The 26,816-nt window shown below is 42.0% G+C and overlaps 2 protein-coding genes and 1 long non-coding RNA gene across 4 annotated transcripts in view; 1 reads left to right on the top strand and 2 right to left on the bottom strand.

Annotated features, from left to right (window-relative positions):
- irf2bp1 (interferon regulatory factor 2 binding protein 1) overlaps nucleotides 1-2,477 on the bottom strand; it is a 5,771-nt gene extending 3,294 nt beyond the window's left edge. For both annotated transcript variants that reach the window (XR_006011514.1, XM_041994532.1), the window contains exons 1-3: nucleotides 1,174-2,477; nucleotides 619-965; nucleotides 1-466 (exon numbers count right to left, since the gene is read on the bottom strand). The exon at nucleotides 1-466 is cut by the window's left edge. Coding sequence is in view for 1 of the 2 variants with exons in the window: in XM_041994532.1 (XP_041850466.1) it covers nucleotides 659-965; nucleotides 1,174-2,189 (1,323 nt within the window). In the remaining variant the exon portion in view is untranslated. The remainder of the gene's footprint in view (nucleotides 467-618; nucleotides 966-1,173) is intronic.
- Nucleotides 2,478-2,541: 64 nt separating this feature from the next.
- Nucleotides 2,542-7,820, top strand: polr1g (RNA polymerase I subunit G). The gene is made up of 3 exons (XM_041994533.1): nucleotides 2,542-2,812; nucleotides 2,941-3,082; nucleotides 6,513-7,820. The coding sequence occupies exons 1-3, from the start codon at nucleotides 2,728-2,730 to the stop codon at nucleotides 7,279-7,281; spliced, it is 996 nt and encodes a 331-aa protein (XP_041850467.1). The 5' UTR covers nucleotides 2,542-2,727; the 3' UTR covers nucleotides 7,282-7,820.
- A 9,918-nt stretch (nucleotides 7,821-17,738) lies between these two features.
- On the bottom strand, nucleotides 17,739-18,027 carry LOC121645880. The gene is made up of 3 exons (XR_006011533.1): nucleotides 18,017-18,027; nucleotides 17,866-17,906; nucleotides 17,739-17,788 (listed from the first exon to the last, which is right to left on the bottom strand). It is a non-coding gene; the product is annotated as an uncharacterized LOC121645880 (long non-coding RNA).
- Between the last annotated feature and the right edge of the window lie 8,789 nt (nucleotides 18,028-26,816).

Genomic DNA, 26,816 nt, shown 5'->3' on the forward strand with positions numbered 1-26,816 from the left:
ATTGTTTTGACTGTTCAGCTGCTGATCTGAGTGAATATCTGCATCATTAGACCATTTGGCTCGATTTGTGACAGATCATTAGGCATCATCTGGGGAAGCTGCATCTCCAGGATTCTCTCATGTTTAATGGATTGAGAACTTAAAATACACAAGATGCAGGTGATGTGGTGGGGGATGCAGTTATGAAGTTTAATTATACAATCTTTTTACATGAGTAGAAGATTTAGGGCAAATGCTGACAAAGTCTATCTTTGCTTAATGAACAAATGATGACATGAAGGGAGTTTTTGCAACCTGAGTCAGAGACCTGCTGAGGCCGGATATCGTAGATTAAACTGAACTGTGGGAAAGTGGAGTTAAAACCTGTGCAATGGCGGGTTTTCTGATTTGTATGTCGATGTGTGTTTTCTTTCCTGGGTCCCTCAGCAGTCCAGTGTAGATGTCTCCTTCTGTATGGGATTTGATTCTGCGGCAACAAAGAGCAAAAAAATAAACAATCATGACATTAAAACATTCTCCTAAATCAAAGCTGTGGTGCCTAGAGGAGCAAAACCTTATAGAAAAAATGTTGTATCCCACATCTTCTGCCTAAATTATGGCTGGCATATGAAGACCTACCTGTTTCTGTTTTGGGTCATGGTTGCCATGGAAATCATCATCACGTCTCTCTCTCCTTCTTGACAGTTACATCTCCACTTCCAGCTCCAGACGCTGCAGCTGATCCGCTCCCTGATCCAGATGCTGCCGGAGCTCCTGGCCCGGCACTGGCTCCAGATGCAGCAGATGATGCAGATCCTGCTCCTGCTCCACCGGTGCCCAGGATGGTGGAGACCTCTCCCTGCATGAAAGCCCACGGGGGACTGTTGGGGGAGTTATCCAACGGACAGCGTTCTCCACTGGGGCAGTACACTTCCCCATCACCCCGGCGAGTCTGGATGTAAATTCTGGTGCATGGGAAGCAGAACCTACATTTGGAGAAGATAGAGGAGTAAACAGTCACAAATACATTAGTAGCTGGACACAGAAGTGACAAAAGCCTAAAACCCCGACAGCAATTTATTACTTGGCCTGAAAACAAACACACACACACATATATATATTTCTTTCTTAAATTTTTCATGCTGTCAATATTACAATTTTACTTTTAAAGGAAAATGTAAAAAACAAACAAACCTATGCCCTGGCACAGAAGGACACTGAACAAAGTGTGTATCTTCAAGTCTCTCATGACACAAGGTGCAGGACAGGGTGTTTCCACTCGAATGGTTGTTGGTGGCGGATGCTGAGCCCAGCTCTGAGGCCCCGCTGTTGGGTAATGCTGCAGCAGTGGTGGCTGCTTCTGCTGAGGTGCTGGATCCCAGAGGCTCCCCTCCAGACCGCGCAGTTAGGGGGCGTGGCTGCCTAGCTGGAGATGAAGCTGGCTTGGGACTTGTCTGGCTAACACCTCCAGCCATGGAGAAAGATGATGAAGACAGGCTTGTACTTTTGCTGGCACTGCTGCCGGCCACAGCGGTGTGGGACTGTGTCTGCGTCTTGGCCTGGTTCTGAGAGGAACTGAGCTCGCGCTCCAGCTCCGGGGCAATAAAGGGAGATATTCCCATTCCAATTCCGAGATGTGTGCGTCTCATCTCAGCAAGCACCGGAGCAGGGAAGATCATGGGGCTGCTCATAGGTGCTGTCCTGGCGGTCAGACCCGCCGGCATGCCCGCAAGAAGCCCGTGAGGAATCCCTGCAATGCTCTGAGTTACTAAACTCGGAGGGATGGCAGCGCTGAGCATTGGTCTCCGGTTGCCACTGGGGCTCTGACGGTTAATTTCTTGAGGCGGTTGGCCGTCACGGTGCAGTCCGTTGGGCGGCACGCGTATAGTTGACCCGGTACCATCTCCTCTTCCTCCCCTCTCAAAGCGGTCGTTATGTGGCCTGCCTCCGTCTGCTGCCGCCTCTCCTCTGGATGATGTGCCGTGTTTATTCGGCACGGGACCAGGTGACCTGACGTTACCGTCTTGCATGCCGTGAGTCCGCTTCAGTTGTCGGGCGTTCGCTATTAGGAATTCTATCTGATTAGCTCCCTCGTAGTTTACACAACCACGACAGACAACTTCGCTGAAGTCCCACACCACGGCCCATGGCATCTTTGGCAGGTCGCACAAATAACACCACTGGCGCCTGGAAGAAGACGGGGACGACATGGCTGGCTGTCTACCTGGATAACCTGAGCGGGTTCAACGAGCCAGCTAGCTTGCTTATGGCTAGCGCAGGTTAGCTGCGTTAACCTATTTAGCTTTGACAGGTGCACGCCCTCTCTTTTCTGTCGATTTTCTTCCTTAACTGACCAAACGCTGCTTTAGAACAATGTTAGACATTGTATTTATTAATTTTTTGCATAAAAATTACAGCCGTTTTCGTTTTTTTTTATCAAAATATTTTTTTGTTTACCCACTTTGGCCTACTCTTCGCTCCTGTCAACTGTTTCCACGACGGACGCTGGGACGTTACGTAACTACGCGAGGTGCATTGTGGGTGTTAGAGTTTTCCTGACTGGTATTAGCAACACAAACGTTTTCACCAAACATGAATGTGGAACTACATCTGAGTCTGACACGGAAGTAAATTAATTAAAGGTCACAGTTCAGTTTTGCGTCAACACATGTTCATCCTACACAGCCATGCGTTTTGAGGCAGGGGACTTTTTACTTCAGTAGTTTGTGATTATTTAAAAGGATAAAAATGCCAAAAGACATATCATCGTCTTCAAGCGAAGACGAAGTGGAGAGTCCTACCACGGAACCAGTAGCACCAGTAAGAGAAACAGGTGAGTCCACGTACACTGATTTAACCAAACTGGTGCGATCAGAGTACTAATATGCAAGTGAATATTTTTTGCACAACGTCATAAATGCATATTTATTTATGTAATGGAGATTTTGTTTCTCTCCACAGAGAAGATAACAAAGTACGAGTGTCCTGCTGATTTTGTGTCTTTCTGCCACGTACCCTGCAGAAACACTCTGGCAGAGCGGTTAAAGAAAAATAAGAATGAGTTATGGCTCATTAAAGCTCCTGCCAGCTTTAACCCAGAATGGTGAGTACAATCTGTCTTCTTGACTCTGCTTTTTATTCAAAAATCAAACTTTTACAAATAACTTTAATATATATATATATTCTATAGTTAGGATAAAACACCAAAAACATCTGACAAATCCACTTGGCGTCTCGAGAAGATTAATCAAGTGATCAACTATAGGGCACAACTTTACTTCCCTCTACCCCCCCCCCCCCCCCCCCCCCCTTTTTTTTATTTTTTTATTCATTTATTTATTTTATTTTATTTTATTTTTATTTCTTATGCCATGGTGAACTGTGTGATCCATTCCCATTCAGGCAAGTTTGTCAGCCAGATTCTTGGAGTCAGGGAAATGATGGGTATTTTTTAAATCATATTACACAGATGATCAGCAGCATGAGAGTCTTAAAAACACACCTCATCTAAGTGATGTTTTTCCAGTCGTTATGCATCTGGGGAAGTGTCCAAGAGCCTCACAAGTTCAGTGTTTCAGACTTTTACCCCAAACAATCAGTGACTGATTCAGTCCTGTGAACTGAAATTCAGGCTTAACATCTTGTAATGTGAACCTGATTTAAGACATTTTAAGGTCCCATATTATGCAAAATTCACTTTCTAAAGGTTTTCTAACAGTTCTCATAGCCTGTGTATGAGGCCCAAAAATGAGAAAATTCTTTCAGCTCTCTCATTTGCTTGCTCCAATTTTTAGCGAATGTGTGCTCTGAGAACTTTCCCTTTGTGACCTCATGAAGTGAAATAACCACTCCCCCAGGTAGTGGATACTGCCATTGACCTGACCCCCTGGCTAGCTGAGTCTGCCCTCTAAAATCACTGAGTGGGCGCTAGCGAAAGCTGGATCCTCTCCCAGAGAGGGGTGTGGACAGGCACCACTCATGAACATTTAAATGTTCAGACACAGAAACAGCTCGTTCTAGGTAGAGCTCACTAGAGCTACTTTTGGAATGAATTTGGGGTAATACACACAATGTTGTTGGGCCCATCCACCCATCCATCCATCCATCCATCCATCCATCCATCTTCTGCCGCTTATCCAGAGTCGAGTCGCGGGGGCCTAGAAATTCTGTCTATAAAAGTTATGAACAGACTCGGTGACAAAGGGCAGCCTTGGCGGAGTCCGACCTGCACTAGAAACACATAAAAATAGATTAAATGCTCATCGAGGTGCCTTCAGGCTCCCTGCTCTGGCACGTGGTCATGTTGAATTCATAAAACATGGTTACGCATGATGAAAAGACTCTACTTGGCCTTCATGAATGTGATATTTACATTTAAAACAACATCCAGATGGAACTGTGGATGCACCGCAGTAAGGTTTGGGTGGTATGGGCTAATAGGAAGTTAGCAGAGAAGTTACAGTCTGAATCTTCTGACAATTAAAGCAACACTACCAAATTTTTCGACCTCAACACTCTGTGTTTTTGACTTATTTTGATGCCACAATGACATTTATTACGTACATTACTGAAGCCATTGTTGCCTCTGTAGCATCCCTATGCTGAGAAACCACAGTTTATAACTTTGCGTTCCAGCCTGGGGCATCACGTTACAGCTACGTTTTGCTTTATGGCACTGACAAAAACATTATTATTAAAAAGGAAAACACAAAAAATGCAAACTATATATTCAACTAGAGGGGGAAAAACTAATAAAAAAACTTAAGTGAAATATAAAAAAACTGATTCAGCAAAGAAATGCCGGAGGGCAATGCTGGAGGAAGCAAAGAAAAGAAAGAATTAGCTAGGGGGCGCCAATGTCTAAAAATGAGATGTGATTAATTTAGATTAATTGAATTAAATACAGAAAGAGAAGTTAATTATATTTAATTGCTTGACATCCCTACATAAGATGCTAACTGTAAACATGTAAAAGTAGCTGAAGCATCGTGACTTTTCCACTCAGCATCAACACTGAAATCAAAATAAGTGAAGGTTTATTTTATTGTTTGTAGTTAGTCAGCTTTTTTCTTGTCATTACTGATAAATTTTGGAGTTAGAGTAGAAACAAAACTGACAGAAAACAGTAGATTAAAAGTTTCCTTTTCCCTGTTGTTGTCATCCAGTTGGCTGAACTTAATCATTTCCCCAGAAATCACATCATCGATGACAAAAGAAACCTTGCTTTAAATTCACTGAGTTTTGTAAACCAATATTTTATTTAAAGTTACCTGGTGCAAATAAAATGTAAAAATGAAGATAGGCGAATGATACCTTACTCGGACAGAGAACATGAAACTGAAAACGGGATGTTATTGTTGGTGACAGTGGATATAATGGAGCAACTTGTAAGAACTAGATATTTGTCTTCATGGTGATACTTTGAAATGTTCTTAAGTATTAAAGTAATATAGTTAGAAACAAAAAATCCAAAATCCATATTTCCAGGATGATGTGGTTCTGTAGGCTTCATCGTGATTTCCCGCTCTCGCTGGAGTGATTTACAGCCGAGTGTAAAGTGGCTGTAATGAGAATCAGCATCTCCAAATCCGTGGCCATGGTCCTTCAAGTATCTCGGGGTCTTGTTTACGAAGACGGGAAGGATGGAGCAGGAGATCGACAGGCGGATCGGTGCGGCGCCTGCAGTGATGTAGACTCTGCATCGGCCTTTTGTAGCGAAAAAAGAGCTGAGCGAAAAATCAAAACTCTCGATTTACAGGTCGATCTACGTTCCTACCCTCACCCATGGTCACTAGCTGTGGGTAGTGACCGAAAGAACGAGATCGGGACTACAAGCGGCTGAAATGAGTTTTCTTCGCAGGGTGGCCAGGCTCTCCCTTAGAGATAAGGTGAGAAGCTCGGTGATCTGGGAGGGGCTCAGAGTAGAGTCGCGGCTCCTCTGTGGAGCCAGATGCGGAGGCTCGGGCATCTAGTCAGGATTCCTCCTGGATGCCTCCCTGGTGAGGTGTTCCAGGCACATCCCACAGAGACCTGGGGAAGACTCAGGACACGCTGGTGGGACTACATTCCCAGCTGGCCTTGGAACACCGCGGGATCACTCCGGATGAGCTGGAAGAATTGGCTGGGCTTCCCTGGTTAGGCAGCTTCCCCTGTCCGGATAAATGGATTGAAATAGGTGGATTTTTTGTTTTTCCGATGGCAGTATAGTTGAATTTCAACATTATAAATGTCAAAGGTAAAAACGCCACAAAAATGTCCCTGAGTCATTCATTGGAAAAACTTGTTTCTCTGCCGCAGAAGTATAGGTTTGATCCTTAATGTCCATCTAATCAGAAACTTAATTAGTGTTATCCATGTTCAGTTTGACATGAAACAGGTTGGTGTCCTCGATTAGCTTATGTGGCTTCTTAAATAGCTGAATGGACTCTTGGCTCAGGTTTTAAATCCAACAGCAGTTCCGAAATGATGTTTTCTTCTGAATTCTCAACATGATGTGACTGATTCCTAACCTCGCCTGTTCTCTCACCATCCAGTTTCAGTGGCATCAAGGTCCCTCTCTCAGGTCTTCAGACCCTGAAGGTTCCCACCTCTGCAGCTCCTGAGAGCGGCCAAAAGATCTACAGCATCTTGGCGTCTGACCACGCCACCCCAGAGCTTCGCTTACTCACCAGCAGCAAGCAGGCGTCCAACGCTGTGGCTTTCGGTCCCGCTTTCACAGGTCTGCTCAACATATGTGAGAGTTACGGAGACAGCAGCACCAACCAAGCACCTCAGGTCATCCCCGCCGCTCCCGCGCCCGCAATACCTACCGGGCTCAAACAGCGGTTCCACCCCTTCGGCAGCAAGACCCCCACGCTGACCTTTGTGGCAGAGAACGAGGCGGATGGAGCCGCCTTTGGGCCCTCGTCTACAACTCTCCGCCCGCTGGTGGTGAAGCAATTCGTCGAGGAAGCGGAGGAGGAGGGCAGGAAAAGGAAGAAGAAAAAGAAAGAAAAGCGGATAAAGTCAGAGGTGATGGAAGAAGTGGTGGCGGTGAAACAGGAACCTGACGATGAAATTCAGGAAGAGGCAATGATGGAGCTGCCCTTCCAGGAGGGGGATCAGCTGGTGGAGAAGAGGAAGAAGAAGAAGAAAAAAAAGGACAGGGAGCAAGAGGAGGTGGAGGGAGGACTGGAGCCAAATGTGAAGGTGAAGGTGGAAGAAGTTTCTGTAAAATCTGAACCAATGGACTCTTGGCTGGGAGATGCAGCCGAGTCAAAGAAGAAGAAAAAGAAGAAGAAAAGCAGAAATGATGATGACTAATCAGCGTCTTGTTGTTTACTAGTTTACTTCCAATTTACTCCAGTTTGTTGATGTGTTGGCAGGAATGAAGAATTCTGTAGCATCTGAAGAGTGAGATGATTTATAAAGGGGGTTGATTTCAGCATCTTTTAAGCCAATGTTCCTTTTGCACAGAAATAAAGTGCAGCCACATTTAGAAGTGAGTGCATGGAGAAAAAGGCTGCAGATAGGAGGGATTTCTCTGTTTTCTGCCAGTGTCTGTCAAGTTGAGGCGGATTTTATGGGATTGTGCTCATTCTGTGTTGCTGTGTTTACACATCCACCGTGAAGGGTTTGGTTCCAGAGCTGATGTAAAGACAGATTAATGAGACGGTGTCACGGCAGATATACTGTTTGTTTTTTTATAAACGTTGTGAGTCACGTATTGGAGAAACTGTAGGAAAACAAAAAGTCCTAAACTGATTAAAGATTTTTTTTTCTTAAAAAAAAAAAAAAGAGAGAGAGAAAGAGTAATGTGTTTGTGCTGCAGTTTGGACCTGAAATTGTACAGCAACATTTTCCCTCCCATGCCTCTACAGAGCAGTGATTTCATCCATCAGGAATGAAACTGGGACTCTAAAACAAGAAAGAGCCCACTTTACAGAACAGTAGTTTTTCAAATATCAAAGATTTTGGTGCTGTGATGTCAGCCTGAAATGTGTTTAACATGCAAATCATCACATTTTGCAGTAAACAGGAGATTTGGCTGTTTTTGTTTGTGCTAATTAAATGAAACTTTTGGCAGATTTAAATGGATTTATTTCCACTGATCTGAACCTTTATTGAACATTCATGAGGAAATAAAGAATCCCGTTCTACAAGTTGAAGGCTTCATGGATTTATTGTTTGGGTAAGATTTTAAAAACTATTTTTACTTTCCAGTTTTTAAAAAATGAGGTAAATTAAACTCCAGAATACAAATTTTATAATTTACTAAACAAAAACTAGCCTCAAGTGCGGAATCAGCGTAAAAACTGAATCCACCTCATGATTCAGTAGCCTGTAAAAGCTAGCTGTTTTTTAGCAGCAATAATTTTAATGACATTCAGTCTCATGGTTGTGGAGTTTGCAGTTCTTTGAAGGTCCCACCACAGCATGTCATGCAGGTTGAGATCTGGACTTTGACTGGATCATGTTTACACCTTGATTATTTTATTTTTGAATGATTCTGTTGCAGACCTGCAGTTGTTTTGGATCTTTGTTCTGTTACAAGAACCACTTTCAGAATACGTTGGTATATGGAGGAGTACATGGCCCACTTAGTGACTGCGAAGTGTCCAGGTCCTGTGGCTGCAAAACAAGCAACATCATCCCTCCACCGCAATGTTTGACAGTTGATATTAGTAATGTGCCATGCGTGAAAGAGTACACTGCACTACACTGTGAGACAGCAGACAGTACGTGAGTAAGTGCGTCATATCATTAAACCTTACAGAGGGGGAAAACCGGATCAGCCTTCCAAGATGAGGCATCTTATTTTTCTGAATGCCAACCTGCACTGAAATAAAATTATGTAGAGGACTCGCCCCAGCCGTGATCTGTTGCATATCTGCACATAATAGCAGAATTAAACCTGCTTCAGTCCTAAGTCTGTTTCCACTAAGAGCAAGTTTGTTTGAGAAGCAGCAGAGAAATAAGGCGTTCTGACAGGAAGATGGCGCCACAGACCAGCCCTATGCAGAGCAGCCGCCTGCAGCCTTTGAACAACCTCTGAGCTTGTTAACACACTGTTATGCTTTTAAATTCATGGAGCACAGGTCGTCAGTTGCTGTCCGAATACACAAAGAAAAAATTTATTATTGTTTGTTTTTCAGCCGACAGTGAATCATCAGATCTGTGTCACACTGAGGTGAAAATTTTAGTCCAGGCTCTGCGTCCTCCCTCCCTCCCCTCTCTCTGCTCTGCACCGGAGTATGGTCCTGCTTCTTAATGAGCTCAGGCACCTCTGCTGCTATCATGCTCTCACCATCTGTAGTACCCTCCTGCACATGCTGCAAGCCCGACTGATCCAGCCTCATAAACACACATTTTAAAGCTTCTAAAGAGCCTGTCTGACCCAAAATGATCAAAACCATGAAAGTTTGAAGCTGGAACCTGAACTTACCAAAAATAATTTTTAAGATGTTTTTGTTCAGAGTGAATTTGGTTTAGTTCTTTTGGTTGAGCAGGAGGCCAGTAAAGCAGAGAGCCACAGATGTTTGATTCTGGATAAAGCTTCTTTGTGAGTTGCATCTAAAGCCAGATTTTTGTGTATCCTCACAGGTGTGTTGAATGTGTGTGTGTGAGCTTCTGTGCCTCAGTCTTCAGCCTCAAGTATCTGAGTTTATCTCTGCAACTGTGCAGTTTCTTCAAGACAGTGGCACGAAAAATGCTTTTTACTGTGTTGGCTAAATCTCCTGAGCACAAGTCTTATAACACAAAATCCACATGTACATTTTGTATTTCATCAACATTTCCAACACTTTGTTTATGTTAAACCATCATTGTATTAAAAATTAACAGAATAATAACAGGTGGAGAAACACATCTGTGGAAGTTAAAAGAAACCAGAAGGTCCAAAAATATCTAATTTTGCCTCCTAAATCTTGTGTTTATTCTTATTTTCAGGGTTTTGGTTGTTCTATTACAATTCAAACAATAATTAAAGATATTCCCCCACTTAAAAAGAAAAAATCTGTCTGTGCTGATAAACTCTATTTAAAGGGCAAATCGTGAGTTTTAGCACTATGAAGAATTATTTATTATGTTACAGGAGCTGTGCAGCCTCATTAATCCTCGAGTCATCTTTGAGGACCTAATGTGTACTTTCTGCTTATTTTTGTTTTTGATTCTCTCTCTCTCTCTCTCTTTTCTTTTTTTTTTAAAAACTTGTCCTGTCCAGCATGGTGGCAGCAGAATGATGGTCTGGCTTCTGTGTTGTGCCAAACAAATTTGCTTTGCCAAGGGGAGCTTCATGGGTATAATGCTCCTCTCGATAATCTGATTAATCAAATAAATAAATATGATTTTTTTCATTATTTTTTATTTCAATTATTTATTTTAAATTAAGGAATGTATGTAATCTTGCTGGACCTGACCAGAAAGGACATAAAAAAGGAGAATAATAGAGAGAAGTAAAAAGGAAAGTAGACGAAAGCAACGACCCTTCAATTCAACCATCTGCTACACCTGTACAGAAACATACCAGAGAATTTCCTACAGTTTTTACAAGTAAACTAAGCTGACAGTTATCAGGAGTTCCAAAACAGCAACAACAACCGAAGTAACAGAAACACAATCACAATAAATAATAATAAAGAAAACCTGAACAAAAGTATCTCTTAGTGTAAAAACCCACTGGAAAACTCGGTGACTGTGTCAGCATGCAGAGTATGAGGAATGAGGAGTGATCAGAGGTGAGTGTGATCGTGCAAATGTGACCCCGCCTCTATGGAGGCTTGAGGTAGACTAGGACGGCCCAGAGACCCAGGCGATCAGCAGCAATCCCGGAGCACGAACCCAAGCCACCCCGAGGGCGGTAGAGAAGGGCCCAGCCAGAGCCCCCTGCGGTCACGGGGCACAGGCCCCAGTGGGCCAAGATCGGCAAGCAACAGCCATCCAGGGTGGCCAGAGCGAAGGGCCCAGGGCCAAAGGAGCCCAGAGGCTCTTGTTTTGGCCTGATTTCCCCACCTTCAGGCCCCCTCTGCCCGCCCGGCTTTGGATGGACTTTCAGTTTTTTTTCTCTCTTGGACTTGGTTGGGTTGTCTGGCTTTAATTCCAACAGAATATATATGTGTGTGTGTGTGTGTGTGTGTGTAAGGGATAATGCCCGATGAGGTGGCCGTTATCCTGCTTATACCATGGTCCATTAAGAAAGAAAAAAATATTAAATAAATTAGTAATATTTATTAATGTGTTAATAATGCCTAAAATGCATGTCCAAAGACTTGCATGTTAGGCTAATTCTCCCTAGGAGTGAGTGTGTGTGTGAATGGTTGTTTGTCCCCTATGTGTTGGCCCTGCGATGGACTGGTGAACTGTCCAGGGTGTACCCTGTCTCTCTCCTGTTAATGCAGGGATAGGCTCCAGTTTACCTGCGACCCTTAATGGACTAAGCGGTTCAGAAAATGAATGAATGAATGAATGAATGTGTTAATGTTGTCTTTTACCTGTAAAATCCTAAGTTTTTCCACAAGAAGCGGCTGAGTAGGCGCAATAATTTACACCAATAAGGCTATTTGGCAAGAACTTCTTTCATAGGTGTCCGTTATCACTTTTTAATGGACACCCTCCAGCCAATCAGAATCAAGTATTGGTTAATACTGTTAATTTCCTCTAAACTGCATTGTATCTTGTGCAGGATACTGACAACTTAAGCTTCATTCTTCAAATGAAAAGAAAAAAAATCCGGTAAAGCATCAACTACCAGCTTCAGTATACAGCTTATTTGGTTAATGTGCTCCTCCGCTAACAGACCGGGAAACAGACCGATAAATACAACATTCCAACTTTAACATCAAAATGAACCATTTTAAAGTAAGAAAGTCCCTGTTTTTACATATATAGCAGGGAGACTATTGTACTATTCTTTTTAACCCTTTCAAATGAAAGGGTTAAAAAGATTTTTTTTCTCAAGTTGAATCATTTTCTCCAGGTTGCCCTACATCCTGGTTGTATATTTTTTCTACTCACTCTGAGCATATATATCTTCTGCTGGAGTCTTTGCCTTTAAGACAAATAATTTAATGTAAAAAAATGAACTACACCCAGTTTCAATTCTAAGGTTTGATGCATCAGGATATAATTTTAAAAATTAATCTTTTTCTTCCTCAGATAAATAACACGGGGCATGTTACAGTGTGTCATTGTTAATTTAACAAAAACTGACATAAAATGCAGAAACAGAGGAAGATGAAAAAGATTTTTTCTATAAAAACCAGAAATGTGCATCAACTTGCTTAGTAATCAATAATTTACTGGTATTTATTAACAAGGCTGTCAGTCCCGGCTGCTGTGTTATCCAGCCAGACTCCACATGAGCTGAATAAAGCTTCAGCTGTTTCTCTTTTTCCTTTTATACATGCAGATTTTCATTTTACCATCTCATTCTCACCCATTTTCTGAACCTTTCATCGTGGTTGCATCAGTAGAAGTATGTGCCTGTGTTTATGTGTCAGGGTGTGCAGCGTGTTCAAGACAATGATCTAATTTCCATCACATTTAGAGCCGCCTGTCAAACAAATATGATCTGAACTACAAAGCAAAATGAAGTCAGAGAATTATAAATCATTTCTGGCAGCTGTTACTGCCCTTTCCAGTGTTTCTTGTGTGTTCATCTCTTCACACTGAACTCAGGAAATACAACTGGTCATTATACCGTCCACAGGACCCTAACACTACCATCTTCAGGTGTGGATGGTTTTACTTAGAGAAACAAATCTTTACGCCTAAGTTATCAGTCTAACACATGCGGCAGTGGAGGGAGAGGATGACATTTTAACCCTAATGGGTAATCAGGGACTTTTTTGTCCCTTTTGGCAATTTTTCGCCCAACTTTTGGCCACCATTTTTGTTGTGTTGCCCAGAATGGTATGATTAAAATTGGCATTTAAAGGGTTAAAAATAATTGAAATTATTTAATATTTGGTATTTTTGGTTAGGACTGAAGATGATTAAAACATCTGAGCAAAAGAAAGTGTTAAAAAAATATTTCATAATTTTTTAAGAGCAGTTTTAGGAAGGGGACTTTTTTGTCCTCTGACAACCTGAAAGGATAGTAAATTAGTGTTACACACAAGGGCTAAAGGGGCCATATTATGCTATTTCGATGTTTTGTTTTGTTTGCTTTTTACAGTGTTACAGTGTTGAATACTCATCAGACAAGTGAGCGGCGCCATTTCTTCTTCTTTTTTAATCACATAAACCCATGTTATAATTTTAAACTACATTTAGTTTCCATGGTGCTGAAAATCTAAAAATCTGATGAATCGGCTTGGGACTCAGTGGTTGCATCTTCTCCAAATTGTACACATTCAGAAAAGAAAGGAACAGCCACCTTCACTGCTCGGTGTGTGGTGATGTCACATGTCAACATGACACACAAGAAATGCTTCTTCGGCTGTCAGGGAAAGCTACATGTGTTCAAATTCCTAAAGGAAACAACGGCTAGACAGATGGAATTTGTTTTTGGAAGCCAGCCACAGTTGCACCAACATTTGTATTTGTGACCAGCACTTCACCGAAGACTGCTGAATGAATAAGGACCGGTACAACGAGGGATTTGTGACCAGGCTTTAGCTGAAAGGAGTGTCTGTTCCTACAATCAAGGACCGTGTTTCCGATCCTGAGCCGCGAGGTGTAAGTAAAACGAAATAAGTTGTCTGTGTTGTTTTGATCAAACTAAAGGAGTAAGTCCACACTTACTGTACCTGATCACTACCAGCAGGTAACACACATGTAATGATGACCAGAAAGTGAGCTATCGATCATGCAGATGGAAATGCTACAAACATAACAACCAGGCTAAAAACATCCAGCTGATTAGCAACAGGAAACAATAGATGTGCATAGTGTATAGTGTAACAATACATGGAAGTGCTAGCAAATAGCATCATTACTTTTTTTTTTTTTTTATTTCTTGGCAGCAGACGTTTTCCTCCTCTGTTAGCATTCTGGTACATTTGCCATATCTAGACCTATCAACAGGGGCTTGTACAAATAAAGCAAATGAAGGACGACAAAAAACGCTATATCGGACTATAACTGGTGAGCAGAGCATTTAACAAAAAGATCTGTCCTGCTGCATTCTTTGCTGCGGGTTGCTGCAGGTTCCTGAGTCGCTGCGGATTGCAGAGTCACTGCGGGTTGCTGAGTTGCTGTGGGTTGCTGAGCCACTGCGGGTTGTTGAGTTGCTTTGGGTTCCTGAGTTGCTGCATTTTGCTGAGTTGCTGTGGTATGCTCAGTTGCTGCAGGTTTCTCAGTTGCTGCGGGATGCTGAGTTGCTGTAGGTTGCTGAGTCACTGCTTGTTGTTGAGTCACTGTAGGTTGCCGAGTCGCTGCGGGTTCCTGATTTGCTTCAGGTTCCTGATTTGCTGCGGGCTGCAGAGTCGCTGCAGGTTCCTGAGTCACTGGGGGTTGCCGAGTTACTGCGGGTTGCCGAGTTGTTGCAGGTTGCTCAGTTGCTATGGGTTGCTGAGTTGATGCGGGTTGCAGAGTCGCTGAGGGTTGCTCAGTTGCTGCAGGTTGCTCAGTTGCTGCGGGATGCTGAGTTGCTGTAGGTTGCTGAGTCACTGCTGGTTGCCGAGTCGCTGCGGGTTGCTGAGTCACTGGGGGTTGCCGAGTTGTTGCAGGTTGCTGAGTTGCTACGGGTTGCTGAGTCGCTGCGGGTTGCCGAGTTGTTTCTGGTTGCTGATTTGCTGCGGGTTCCTGAGTCGCTGTGGGTTGCTTCTGGTTGCTGATTTGCTGAGGGTTCCTGAGTCGCTGCAGGTTCCTGATTTGCTTCGGGTTCCTGAGTCGCTGCGGGTTCTTGAGTCACTGCGGGTTCCTGAATCGCTGCGGGTTGCAGAGTCATAGCAGGAGGCTGAGTTGTTCACTCTTGTTTTCGGGGTTTAATTCAGGCTCAAACATGTATGATTGTATGTTTTCTGTTGACATTGTTTACTGAGTATTTATATCCCTTCGGTTTTTTAGCAAGTCCTGCTGGTGTTTGTATGATGAAAACAGTTGCGCGCTCACAACAACTACTCCCGGCAGTTGACTAATCAGAGGCAGCCCACATCAGGTGTAGGCAGGGCGTAGGGCGGAAGAGTCTCATTCTGCTTGTTTCCGGCAGTGGCTGATCTGAGGGTCTACAGAGGATCAATATAAAATAAATAAGGGGGTCTGTAAAAAATGCCAGATTGATTCCTGCTCCTGTGGACTCGCATATTAAAATAAATTAGCCTGAAATGAGCATAATAGAGCCACTTTAATCATATGAGACTGATTAGATAAGATGAATCATTACAGCTCTTTCCCAAACCTGCCCCCATCTCCCCTCAAGCACAAGAGTCAGAAGAAATCGCACATGCAGCAGCAGAGGATGCTGTAAACAAACAAGTAAATTCAATGATCAAAATAGGAAGCAGATGTCATGAGGAAGGCTCAGAAACAACCCAGTTGTGTCAGATTATAATCCCAACATCCCCCAAACTACAGATTCATGACATGATAAATATTTTTTTTTTGTATTTAAAATTTAAATCATCCAATCAAAGGAAAAAGTAAAATTTTCCTGTTTTGTTAACCTGTCCCGGTATTAACTGTTGCCTCATTTTGGTTCCTACCGAAAACTGCCTTTAGAGTTGTTGTAAAGCAGTGAAAAGAATTGTTTAAATATTGGCATGTTGGTAAAGCTGCTCCTACTCGGCCCACTAAACTGACCCCTGATTGTTTCTCTTCACTCTGCTTTTCACCACAGCAATGTTGCAAAGCAAATTTGAGCAGTTCTGCAGCATAAACACATGAGTGCAGGAGGACTGAGGAGATCACACTGCTTTATTAGTAAAGGGACAGATGTGTGGGACACAGGAAGATTTACAACCCTTCATAAAGTGTGAATAAAAACTGAACCCCGTGTTTTGGAAAACATCTTTCATGGAAAATATTCAGAACTTAGAGACTCATGGGAAATGAGATCCCTAAAAGATTGTAATAGTTGTGTTTTGCTTAAAATCTGGTTTAACGTCTCACAACTAATTAGATTAACTGACAAGTCCACAACATAATTAAATGAGTATCCCAGAGAAGCCTCCAGGAATAATGATGTGGATAAATTCCCCAAAGTGAAAGACTGCATGTGAAGTTCATCAGTTTAATAAAAAACATCTCTTCTGACAAGAAAATTAAGATGGATGTGGGTTTTTATCTGAAGTACATAATGTCATCAAAAAAATAAAGGCTACTAGAAAAATAAAAATAAAAGAAATACAGAGAATTCAGAAATACAGCTTTGACTGGACACATTCTTCAGCCCCCACCTCATTAAAAACAAACAGGATTTGTAGAAATCAGTTCATGAGCTCAGTAACACTCCTGAAAATTATCATAGAACACAACTCAACCACAATCCAAAGTTTAAAACTTACCTGTTGATGTGTAATTAATCAAAACTTCTGCTGTTTCTATGGAGACGAAAAGAAAAACGTGGAAACTGAACAATTTTTTAGTCTGAAAATGTCTTATTTCATGATTGTAACTCAGTAGTATAAAAGAAATTGCTGTATCTTTGTGTCAGACAGCAATGTATGGATTTAAGGGCTTTTAAAAACAAAGACCATTTGAGAATAAAAACACCACAAGCAAGAATTCAAACAAGATGGGACGTCATAATTAAGTGGTAGTCAGACTGCTGTGAGTCCAGTTGGAATCAGGTGCTGTCATGAAGTGATAGAGGCAGTGCAATTTTTTTTTTTTTTTTTTTTAAAGAGATTTTTTGTAAGTTATTTTGTTTAAATACAAGATCACGAATTCATCAAACAATATCGACTTGGGCATAAGTGCACAAAGCTTATTCGGTACTTGGTTGAGCCAAAGAGCTGGAGAAATCTTTCTAACTCGTTATGAGAAGAGTAGAAGAGTTAAGCCAAGTGCAGAAATGCTCCTTAAACAACTGAGTCTTTAGCTTGCTTTTAAAAGTGGATATTAAGTGGAAGGACGGAGTTTGGTAGATCGTAATGTCTTACTAGACCAGCAAAAAGACTGGGTAGGACTTTCTGGCACTGCAATTAATTGGTTTGAGTCTTATTTAAAAAAAGGCAGGGACTACTTTGTGTCTATAGGTAATTATAAATATGGGCAAACCAAAACAAGCTATGGAGTTCCCCAAGGCTCCATCATGGGGCCACTGCTGTTCAGCATCTAGATGCTGCCACTCGCTCCAATTATGAAAAAAAACAACAAAACATGTCTGATCCAAACTCTGATCAACTGCATTGATAAAATTAAAGACTGGATGTGCCAGAACTTCCTTCAGTTAAATGAAGACAAAACTGAAATAACAGTTTTTTGAGCCAAGGAAGAAAGATTAAAAGTCAGTACTCAGCTTCAAACAGCTAAGTTCAAAACTAACAACCAAACCAGAAATCTGGGAGTAGTCATAGACTTAGACCTAAATATTAAGACAGTTGTGAAATAAGTGTAACCTCGGGTGGGTGTACAGCGATACGTGTAGCACGTAGGGGCTCCAATCATGAGGCCACAACGGTCAGTGTGGGTCAGACACATGCCATTTTAACTAAAACCTTAAAACACAGAAGTGAAAGACAAGATGAGAGACAGTCGAGCTCCGGCCGGGAACCCAGACACTCACCGCGGCGGGACTGGGGTTATACTACAAACAAAACATAACTCCAGTTACTTCCAAACAAAAACAGCATGCTATAAACTGCGTGCACCACAAACCAAATCACCATTTAAGGGAACTCCCAGTCCCAGACGACACCAGTGAGAGAAGGACACTCCAGCTGCAGCACTAGAAGACAAAGTGTTAAAAAGCTAAAACCACTTAAATGAATTATGCTAAAATGAAATAAAAAGGATAAAACAAACCATGTAAAATCAACTAAAACAAACGGCAGCCAGTGCTGTCCCTAAAAACAAAACACATAAAACATTAAGCTTCTTGTCACAGCTTATGGCAGACCCACAATTAAAAATCATAAAACAGTACAATAAACACAGAACAAAAAGTCCATCTCACCAGCAGGCCAGGGAATCAATGCTCATAGTAGAGCTTGCCCGCTGGGTTTAAGTAGTTGCACCCTTCAGTCACACCTGCCATCAATCAGTCCTTCCTGATTGCTACCCAGCTCCGTGAATCCATTCCGGCCGCTGCAGCCCTCTAGAGGCCAACTGCTACATAAGCCCATTATTACTTAAGGCAGAGGTCCCCAACCCTGGTCCTCAAGGCCCAATATCCTGAAGATCTTAGATGTCTCCCTGCTGCAACACACCTGATTCAAATTAAATGGTTCTGTGACAAGCTCTGCACAAATCTGCTAATGAGCCATTCATTTGAATCAGGTGTGCTGCAACAGGGAGACATCGAAGACCTGCAGGATAGTGGGCCTTGAGGACCAGGGTTGGGGACCACTGACTTAAGGGTTAAAAGACTGATGACAGGGTTTAGAAAAACTGGTCCATACATTTATCTTTAGTAGGCTGGACTACTGTAATGCTGTCCTCACAGGTCTCCATGGTATTTTATCTATTATATTTTAGCTTTTTTTCCTTTCTGTTTTTATTTAAATTCTTTTATTTCTTTTTCAGTTTTTACATTTTTAATGCACTCGTTATTGCTTCCTGCACCCTGCTAAGAGAGCATGCATCCAGGATGCATCAAGTTCAGCAGTTCAGAAAGGGCCAGACAGGAAATCAGCAATGTAAAAGCTTCCGGTAATTTTCAAAATAAAAGCTCCCTGGCAGATTTGCACTCAATGAACCAAGTAAACATTCACAAGATTCTCCAATTCTGCTGTGATTTCGTGAGCTTGCAGATCCAGCTAGACGGACAGCACTCTCGGGGGCTAAACGGTAAATGGTAAATGGAGGCGGCATGGCTCAGTGGGTAGAGTGATCTTGTAGCCTGAGGGTTGTTGGTTCGATCCCCGCCTGTTGAGCTCATGTCGAGGTGTCCCTGAGCAAGACACCAAACCCAAAGCCAATCAACCTTCAACCAGCATGTAAAATCTTCTCAGAGGGCTCTGTGTTGTTTGGTTTTTGGTTGACCTCTGGTTGTTTGGGGAAAGCTAAGCAGAAGGATACCTTGAACTATCTACTAAGCTCATTACTTAACGTAGCAGAGACCGAATTGATGCTCGTGATGGCTCGTGTGACAAACGTTGCCTGGTTTAACTTTCTCACATTGCTACAGCAGGGTGATATCTCATAAACACCTTAATTGCAGTTGTTATTCAGTCTTTGGTGACACGTTTTGCTAGAAGTAATATGAAACCGTGAAAACTGCATGTAGCCTACTTTTTACAGCCTCGAATTGCTTGATTGTGTGTGTGTGTGTGTGTAATGATATCCAGAGTAGAGCGAGGACAGTGATCAGCAACTGTAAGCATGAGCTTACCAGTCAGTTCTTACATAGTGTCATAAAATTCAGTATCAATCAACAGTATCTATCATGTTTTTTTCCTTTAAATGAATATTTTCAGAAATCATTACGTGAATTGTAAAATGCGGTTTCCAGTGCAGCTCCAGTGGCTGCAGTTTATATTCTGGATGCATCCTCTGCAACTACAGGCAAATTACTTCTCTCAGGAAAAACTATGACTAATAATTCATCAGGATATTTGACTGTAAACTAACAGCCTCAGAAAAAAAATCTTTGTATTTAAATATTTGTTTTGTGATTTCCTCATTGAGATCAGAGGGAAATAAAAATAGAAGAAAGGTTGAAGCAGAGGCTCTGGATGCAGTATCTATGTGGTATTCAGCTCCAGACCTGGTCAGCCGTACTGTATCCTAGCAACAGAGACTGAGGGTTAGCCTCCTTGAATGCACCTCTGTCACTGCTCGGGATGTCAGCTCAGAGGTCGAGAAGCCACCAAGGTAGGTTCAAGATATTTTACCACAGAGGAGAAGCTGCTTAGAGAAAGATCTCTGGGAGACAGCAATGTTTCAAGTGTTTGTTTACATATTTTTAGAAATGGGCAAGAAAGTGATTATTTAGAACATGAAAGTTACAATCTGGGTTTGTTCTTGTCTTGTTAGCTGTATTATCATCTAGGGATTCACCACTGACCATGTTCCTTTCTTCTAAAAACTAGGTCTTTAATGGAGCATCGTTAACTATGTCAAAGCTGGCTGCTGGACATGTTATATTTGTTTTTGCCTCACAAGCAACTGAGGTGGGTGAATCTGGTGGACTAGATGATCCATTCTTCAAATGGTGGATGGTAAGGGTGCAGACCCCCTTTTGCAGTGAACCTGTTTACAGTAACACCAAAATCTGATCATTACCTGAATTCTAGATTTTTTTGTGCATATGCACTAGTATATCTCTTTTATTTTGGTTTCCAGAACCAGAATCTTCATTGTTTGTCATCGTAGCAATGAGGCATTGTACAACAAAATTAAGGTGTAAATATTCAGTGTCACTCTATTACAAGAATTTAAAACATATATAGAGTTATAAAGTGAACAACAAATAAATGAACTAAGACAGAAAAGCATATGTATATACAAATGTACACAAATTACAAGGGCATATTAGAATTTTTAAACAAAGTCCTTAATTGACTAGGACACGTCTGCATAGTTGGTATAAATATGCACACTATCAGATAGCATTCAGCCCGATGGCTGCAGGGTAAAAGCTCTTTTTATATCTGCACATGTGTAAAAAGCTTTGTAGCCTCTGTCCTTGCATTATCTTCTTTTTAAGATATTTTTGTCCACTCAGATTTATAGTTACCTACAGAAAATAGTCCCCATCTTTTAAATAAGACTCAGATCAGTTAATCGCAGCACCAGTGAGTCCTGCCCAGTTTTTCAGCCAGTTTAGTAAGATGTTATGATCGACTGCGTCAAACGCAGCCCTGACATCCAGTCGTACCAGAACTGAACAATTACAATTATCTGATTACTCCTAGTTATCAGATTTTGATGGTCATGTAAACTAGCTCAATTAGTGTAACACTAATGTGTAAATCTTGCTTGCTCTGAACATAAATGATTTAACTGCATAATCATACCAGCCACTGCTTCAAGGGACATTTTATTCAATCTAAAGGTCGATTTGTATCAGTTAACCTTTGCATCTCCTTGTACTTTGTGTGTATTTGGATGATGAAGCTGTATATCTACTGAGGGCTGAGTACTGTCTACCCATCTGCCTTCAGAGTTTTCAAAGTGCAGTAAAACCTTCATTAACTTTAAACTGGGAAAGTCATGAACCAGCTGTAGCCTACCAACCGACTGGAATAAACAGTTTGAGTTAAAAAAAAAATGAAGGTAAGGAAGATTTCTTAAAAAGCTTGCTTTTGCTTTAAAGGCTGCAAACTTTGGAATCTGAGTTCTTTTAAGGAAAATATGCGTCATCACCCTGAATGCTTACAGTTGAAATGAAAGGATATAGGATGAGCCAGCCTCTGCACGGAAACACATTATACCATGCAGAGGAAGGGGAATGATGCAATACAATGTATGGCTGTGTGTGTGTGTGTGTGTGTGTGTGTGTGTGTATGGGTGTGTGTTAGGCTGTGATGCTGTCTGCCGTAGAGGAGGATGAGGATGAATAATAAATGCAGTCTGAAGTTTGGATCCAACGTGTGCAGACTACTGAGTAGAGCTGAGGCCTTTCTGCTGCCCGATGCCAATGATAAGGTTTGAAATGGGGTGAGGGGTGGTGGAGGCGGGGGAGGTGAGGGCTCAAGGAGTGGTAGTTGGTGTGGGGAAGGATTTTTTTGGGGAGGAGGGGGTGAGGGGTGGTGGAGGTGGGGGGAGGTGAGGCCTCAAGGTGGGGGTGGGGGGGTAATGAACTGGAGGACCATTTCTCGCCTTCTCTCTCCTCCATCATTGCTCTTTCTTTCTCTTTCTCTCACTCGTTTCCTCTCCTCTCTTGCTTTCCTTTTCAACTAGCGCGCCTCGCTCCAGCCAGCCTGCGGCAATGTGAGCGTTGCCATGGTAACATGGACCTGCCAAGGACCGCAGCAATGGGAGAAAGGGAGGGAGGGCGAAGCTCATCAATGTCTTTAGAGTCCCCCTTTCCCTCCCCCACCACGCACGCACATGCACACTCGCAGTCTTCAGGCATGCTGTTAAAAGCACAAACATCACAAAGGCTCGTGCTCCATATCTATCTATCTATCTATCTATCTATCTATCTATCTATCTATCTATCTATCTATCTATCTATCTATCTATCTATCTATCTATCTATCTATCTATCTATCTATCTATCTATCTATCTATCTATCTATGAAGCCTTTCTGAACACAGCTCACATGGAAATTGTGATTCTTTTCTTCTTCCTCCATTTTCTCCCAGACAGACAATGGAGTCAGTTGTTAAGCTTCTTGTTTTGTGTGTTGCCATGTTGGACGTGAAAGGCTGCGGCAGCAAACCTTGCCGCACCAACAACTTGATTGCATACTAATGTTTTGGTATGACGCATCCCCCCCACCAGCTCCATCATGCTCTCCCTCCTCATCTCAATTATTTTCATACGTCTCTCTGCGTCTTTCTTCCTACTCTCCCTCCCACCTTGCTCTTCGTATTGTGTGGCAGTGATATGGCAGCGAGCTGCTGCTGCTGCAACCCACCCACCACCTCTGCAGTGACAAACAGGAATTCAATCACATGGGACATGAAGGCAGAAAAAGAATCCCTGAGTGCAGCAGCATTTGGAACTTTTACATAAAAACAAGCTGCATGTTTTACATAATCTTCATAGCTCACTGTTATACTTTTTATTTAAGATGATCAGCATGACCAGTTGCACATGTGACTTTTTTAACTGTTTTTTTCCCCCAGACAAATGCAAATGCAGTAACCTTCCTGCCTTCAGGAGCTCAGACAGGTGAGTCTCTGGGAGTCAGGAATGACTCTCCAATTAAAATTGATGCTAAGTCCAGGTGAAAGTATCTCTGTCTCTCGGCAGTTTAATCCCCTTGTTTTAAAGGAAAGTAGTGGAGAGACTCAGTACAAGAAACTCTGAGCTCATATTTAAGTGCACAGTGAATGTTGAATGTTTGTTTTCCTGAGGCAGAGATTAGTTGGTGTCAATTTGAGGATTTACGGCTCCACTCCTCCTTCCCTCGCTGTCCTTTTGCTACGGTAAAATCTTTAAAAGAACAAATAGAAAAACAGAAAACATGATCTTTTGGCAAATCAGTCTGTTACACAAACATTCCTGTTTTTCATTCCTGCCAAAAGAACCAGAAGTCCTTCTTCCTTTTTTTTTTGAATAAAGGAGATATTTTTCTTTGCTTTAATCGTCTCAGACCGCTAACAGACAACAAGTCAAATGTTAGAACAGCGAAAGCCATGTGAGAGTGTGATAGGCTGCACTGAGAATCTGTTGCTAGGCTCACTGTGAACAAACCAGTCAAGTCTGACATATGTTTTCAAAGCAGGCCTCTTAGCAGCTTGCAGCAGTTGCCATGGAAACCCCAGTGCCATTTTCCCCTATTGTTTGGACCGCTCGATATTCGGAAAGCTTTTGCAGAGACTTGATATATTAAAGCCTGAAAGACTGACAGAAAGAGCTGGTTGGGTGCAGTTCGTTTGCATTTGCAGGTTCAAAGTTTGTATGTGTGATTTGTGTGTGTGTGTGTGTGTGTGTGTGTGTGTGTGTGTGTGTGTGTGTGAGGCTCTTTGGGTGCGTTGTGTCACTTTGAGCAGGTCAACCTCAGCGAGAGGCAGCGACAAAGGAAGAGCTCCTTCATTTGACCTTCACAGCAGTTGCAGACAGTCTGTGATGCTCAGTGAGCAGCAGCCAGTGGAGGATACATGGCTAACCACGACATCTCATTAAAATAGTTTGGTCTAGCTACACTTGGGTTAGAAGAGATGCCTCTTTTTTCAGCTTTTCTTTTTCCAAAAGAGCATTTTATTCTTTAATTTTCATCATGAAAAAAATTCCTTTGTAATTTTAACATTGTTGTTAAATAATGAAATGTCTCTATTCTACTTATATTAAAGCTTTAGATATCACACAGTTCAGTTTGATTTTCTTATGCAGCAATTAAATTTAAAACAGATTCTTGATTCAAAATAATTTAAAGTCTATTAAATCGAATCAAATCATAAAATCAAAGATGGAAGAAAAACAAAGTGCATCTAAGTTTATGAAGTTTTTCTATGAACTGTTGCAGGAATAAAATCTCTTACCTTTATGTTGCTGTAAAGCTGAATTGTTTCTTTTATATAAAGTAAAGTAAGTGTATAAAATATGTTTGATCATGTCATCCTTAGCTTTGCTGTGTGCTTTAGTCCCGTGTTTTTGTTTTTCACTGCTTACTGGGAGTTTGGGTGAGTGTTGGTCAGCAGCTCCAGATAATGCGAGTTCAGTTATTTTGCACTTGATTTTCATTCTGCAAACTTTGCACAGTTTCACCAGAAAACCCAGGAAAAGTGCAGATGTTAGAAATTAATGTCACAAGCTCTAGGCTATTGTTTTCACTCAGGCAGTGATCACATGATAGCAGACTCGGGGCTACATACTTAATTTATATGTGTATATTATCACCAAATCGCTGATAACTTAAAGGACATAACGTGTTATTTACGTTATCCCGTTATTTGGCTCGAGGTCATTAACTAGCTCCAACGAAGTAGTAGCCGACTGATGCCTTTGGACGATGGACATAAAAAAAACTGTCCAATGATAACGTGAAGAAAAGAACATGTGTCAGGTGTCACACAGGAAGAGTCAGCCACTTCCAGCAGTTTGGATGATTCCAGCAATGTGATGAGTCCTAGCAACATAGTAACCATAGCAACCACAGGTGCATGTTCTCCGTCTTCTTCTCTTCCTCTGGAGGCACCTCTGCAGCTGGATTAAACCCAATAAGACTCATCCTTATAAAGTGTCATCAGTCACAATCACATCACTGCTATGTCAGGTTTTTGTCTGCATGTATTGTTAGGGGCTGGATGTCCTACCAGTGAGTGAAGCTCCCCCACCAAAAGGAGGAAAGGAACCACAGCCAGACACCAAAACTTCTAGGGGATGAATGAGAAGGCAATCTGGCCTGATGCCAAGCTATTCAGCAATTGAAAAAGAGCTGGTTCACCAGAAAAAGGCAGAGCCGATGCAGGCCGTCCCATCCACGGCCAGAGGACTGCCACACTGCAGACAAAATGGAGCAGCTATAATATCCAAGGAACAAGAAAACCTCTGCTGTCCACAGGCTACAAATGACACTGGCGAATAAGTCCGTTTCCAGACATCATGGAGGCAGTGCAGCTGGAGACTGAAGGGGTGTGGGCAATGCCTCTGACCCAACTTTGGCCTTCAACATGTCACGGTGCACATTCCTGATCTTTTTCAGGTCATTCATTAAAGCAGTGGTATAAACTGCACCATCATCGGAAGGAGTTCTCATAACCTAGTAGACCACGGGGCTCCAGAGGTCCCGGATCTTATGGCGACCACTAGCACACCCGCAACCAACTGGCCCACCCGCAAAGGAGCCTCACGTACCCTTTCAGGGATCAGCTGCTACCAGCAACCGGTCCGCCTTGCCCACCACATGTGTAACAGAGTGAACACTATTAACTGTTGGATGGTGTGCTTTCATCGGGGTGGTTGAGGCTTTTTGAATGCGATACACGATTCCAACGTTAGATGGCCATGATTCTTACACAATGTCCCTTTAAATCTGTCGTGTTGCAGCTGATATCAGCTGGATACGATTATAAATGTCTGCAAAACTCTTTATTTCTTTAGTGTGGTAGAGGAAAATACTTATTTTTCATCATGTTCTATACTTAATCTACTTCAACATGGGCCAAATATTGAATCATTAAACTGAAATTTGTCCTCTTATGAATTCAAAGTTCACTTGATAAATGGGGCCCGCCCACAGCGAGGGTGGGCCCAAGGGAGGGCCAAAGGACCTTTATATACAATAACATTCCAATAAATTTTAAATAAAATTTAGTGTAAACGGACTTCTTCTTGGGTAAACCTCCAAAACCCAAGTGCAAGTGAATGCAGCATGAAACATTGTTTTATTTATTATTCTATATCAACACCAAATTGTTAATAATGCAGCATCATCTCATCATCAGTCTTATTCAGGAGAGTCCCCACACAGTCAGGACATCAGAATGAATCTCTAACTAACCAGAGGATGTGTCTGCCTTTTATCTACAGAGCCTGAGTGAGAGGGAGAAAAGTCCAGATGGGAGGAGGGAAGAATGGAAACTTCTATGCCCGAGGTCAGCGTTATCTTTTTGCAAAGCAGGTGTTGCATGCACATTTCAATACAGGCGTGTTGGACCTGTCATCTACCAGTAGAAACAGTTTCCCTGTTGCAGAAGTCAAATCTTCTTCAGTCGAGTTCTCTTTAAACATGCTGAGCTTCTTAGCACGCAAACTTATACTGTTCTGAATTTAATTTAATATTTGCCAAAAGTGATGAAGTTAATTGGCCAATAAAGCTGAAGGGATCCGGATAAAACGTCTGATTTGGTACAAAAAAAAGTCATAAATATTGTAAAACATAATTTTAGCTTTTATCCAACATCAGGGTGGGTTGCATCACACATCAAATGAGCCATATCCTGCTCCTCCTTACACTGGATGCTTCCTTTTACTGAAAACAGGTATTTCCTGCTGAATAATGAGCTCTAACTTTAGCAGCGGCTGCACGCTGCTTCAGCATCACAACACAATCCAGTACAGAAGAAAAGTAAGAAGTTAATTCAAACAAGACATAATAATTAAAATGATTTAAAACAGTAATTCAGATCCTTATGTTCATCAATTTGTTTACTATTTTGCCATCTTCATGTCATTTTCTGCTCTACTGTTTACACAA

Source organism: Melanotaenia boesemani, chromosome 9, assembly GCF_017639745.1.
Source record: "Melanotaenia boesemani isolate fMelBoe1 chromosome 9, fMelBoe1.pri, whole genome shotgun sequence".
NCBI classification, from domain to species: Eukaryota; Metazoa; Chordata; class Actinopteri; order Atheriniformes; family Melanotaeniidae; genus Melanotaenia; species Melanotaenia boesemani.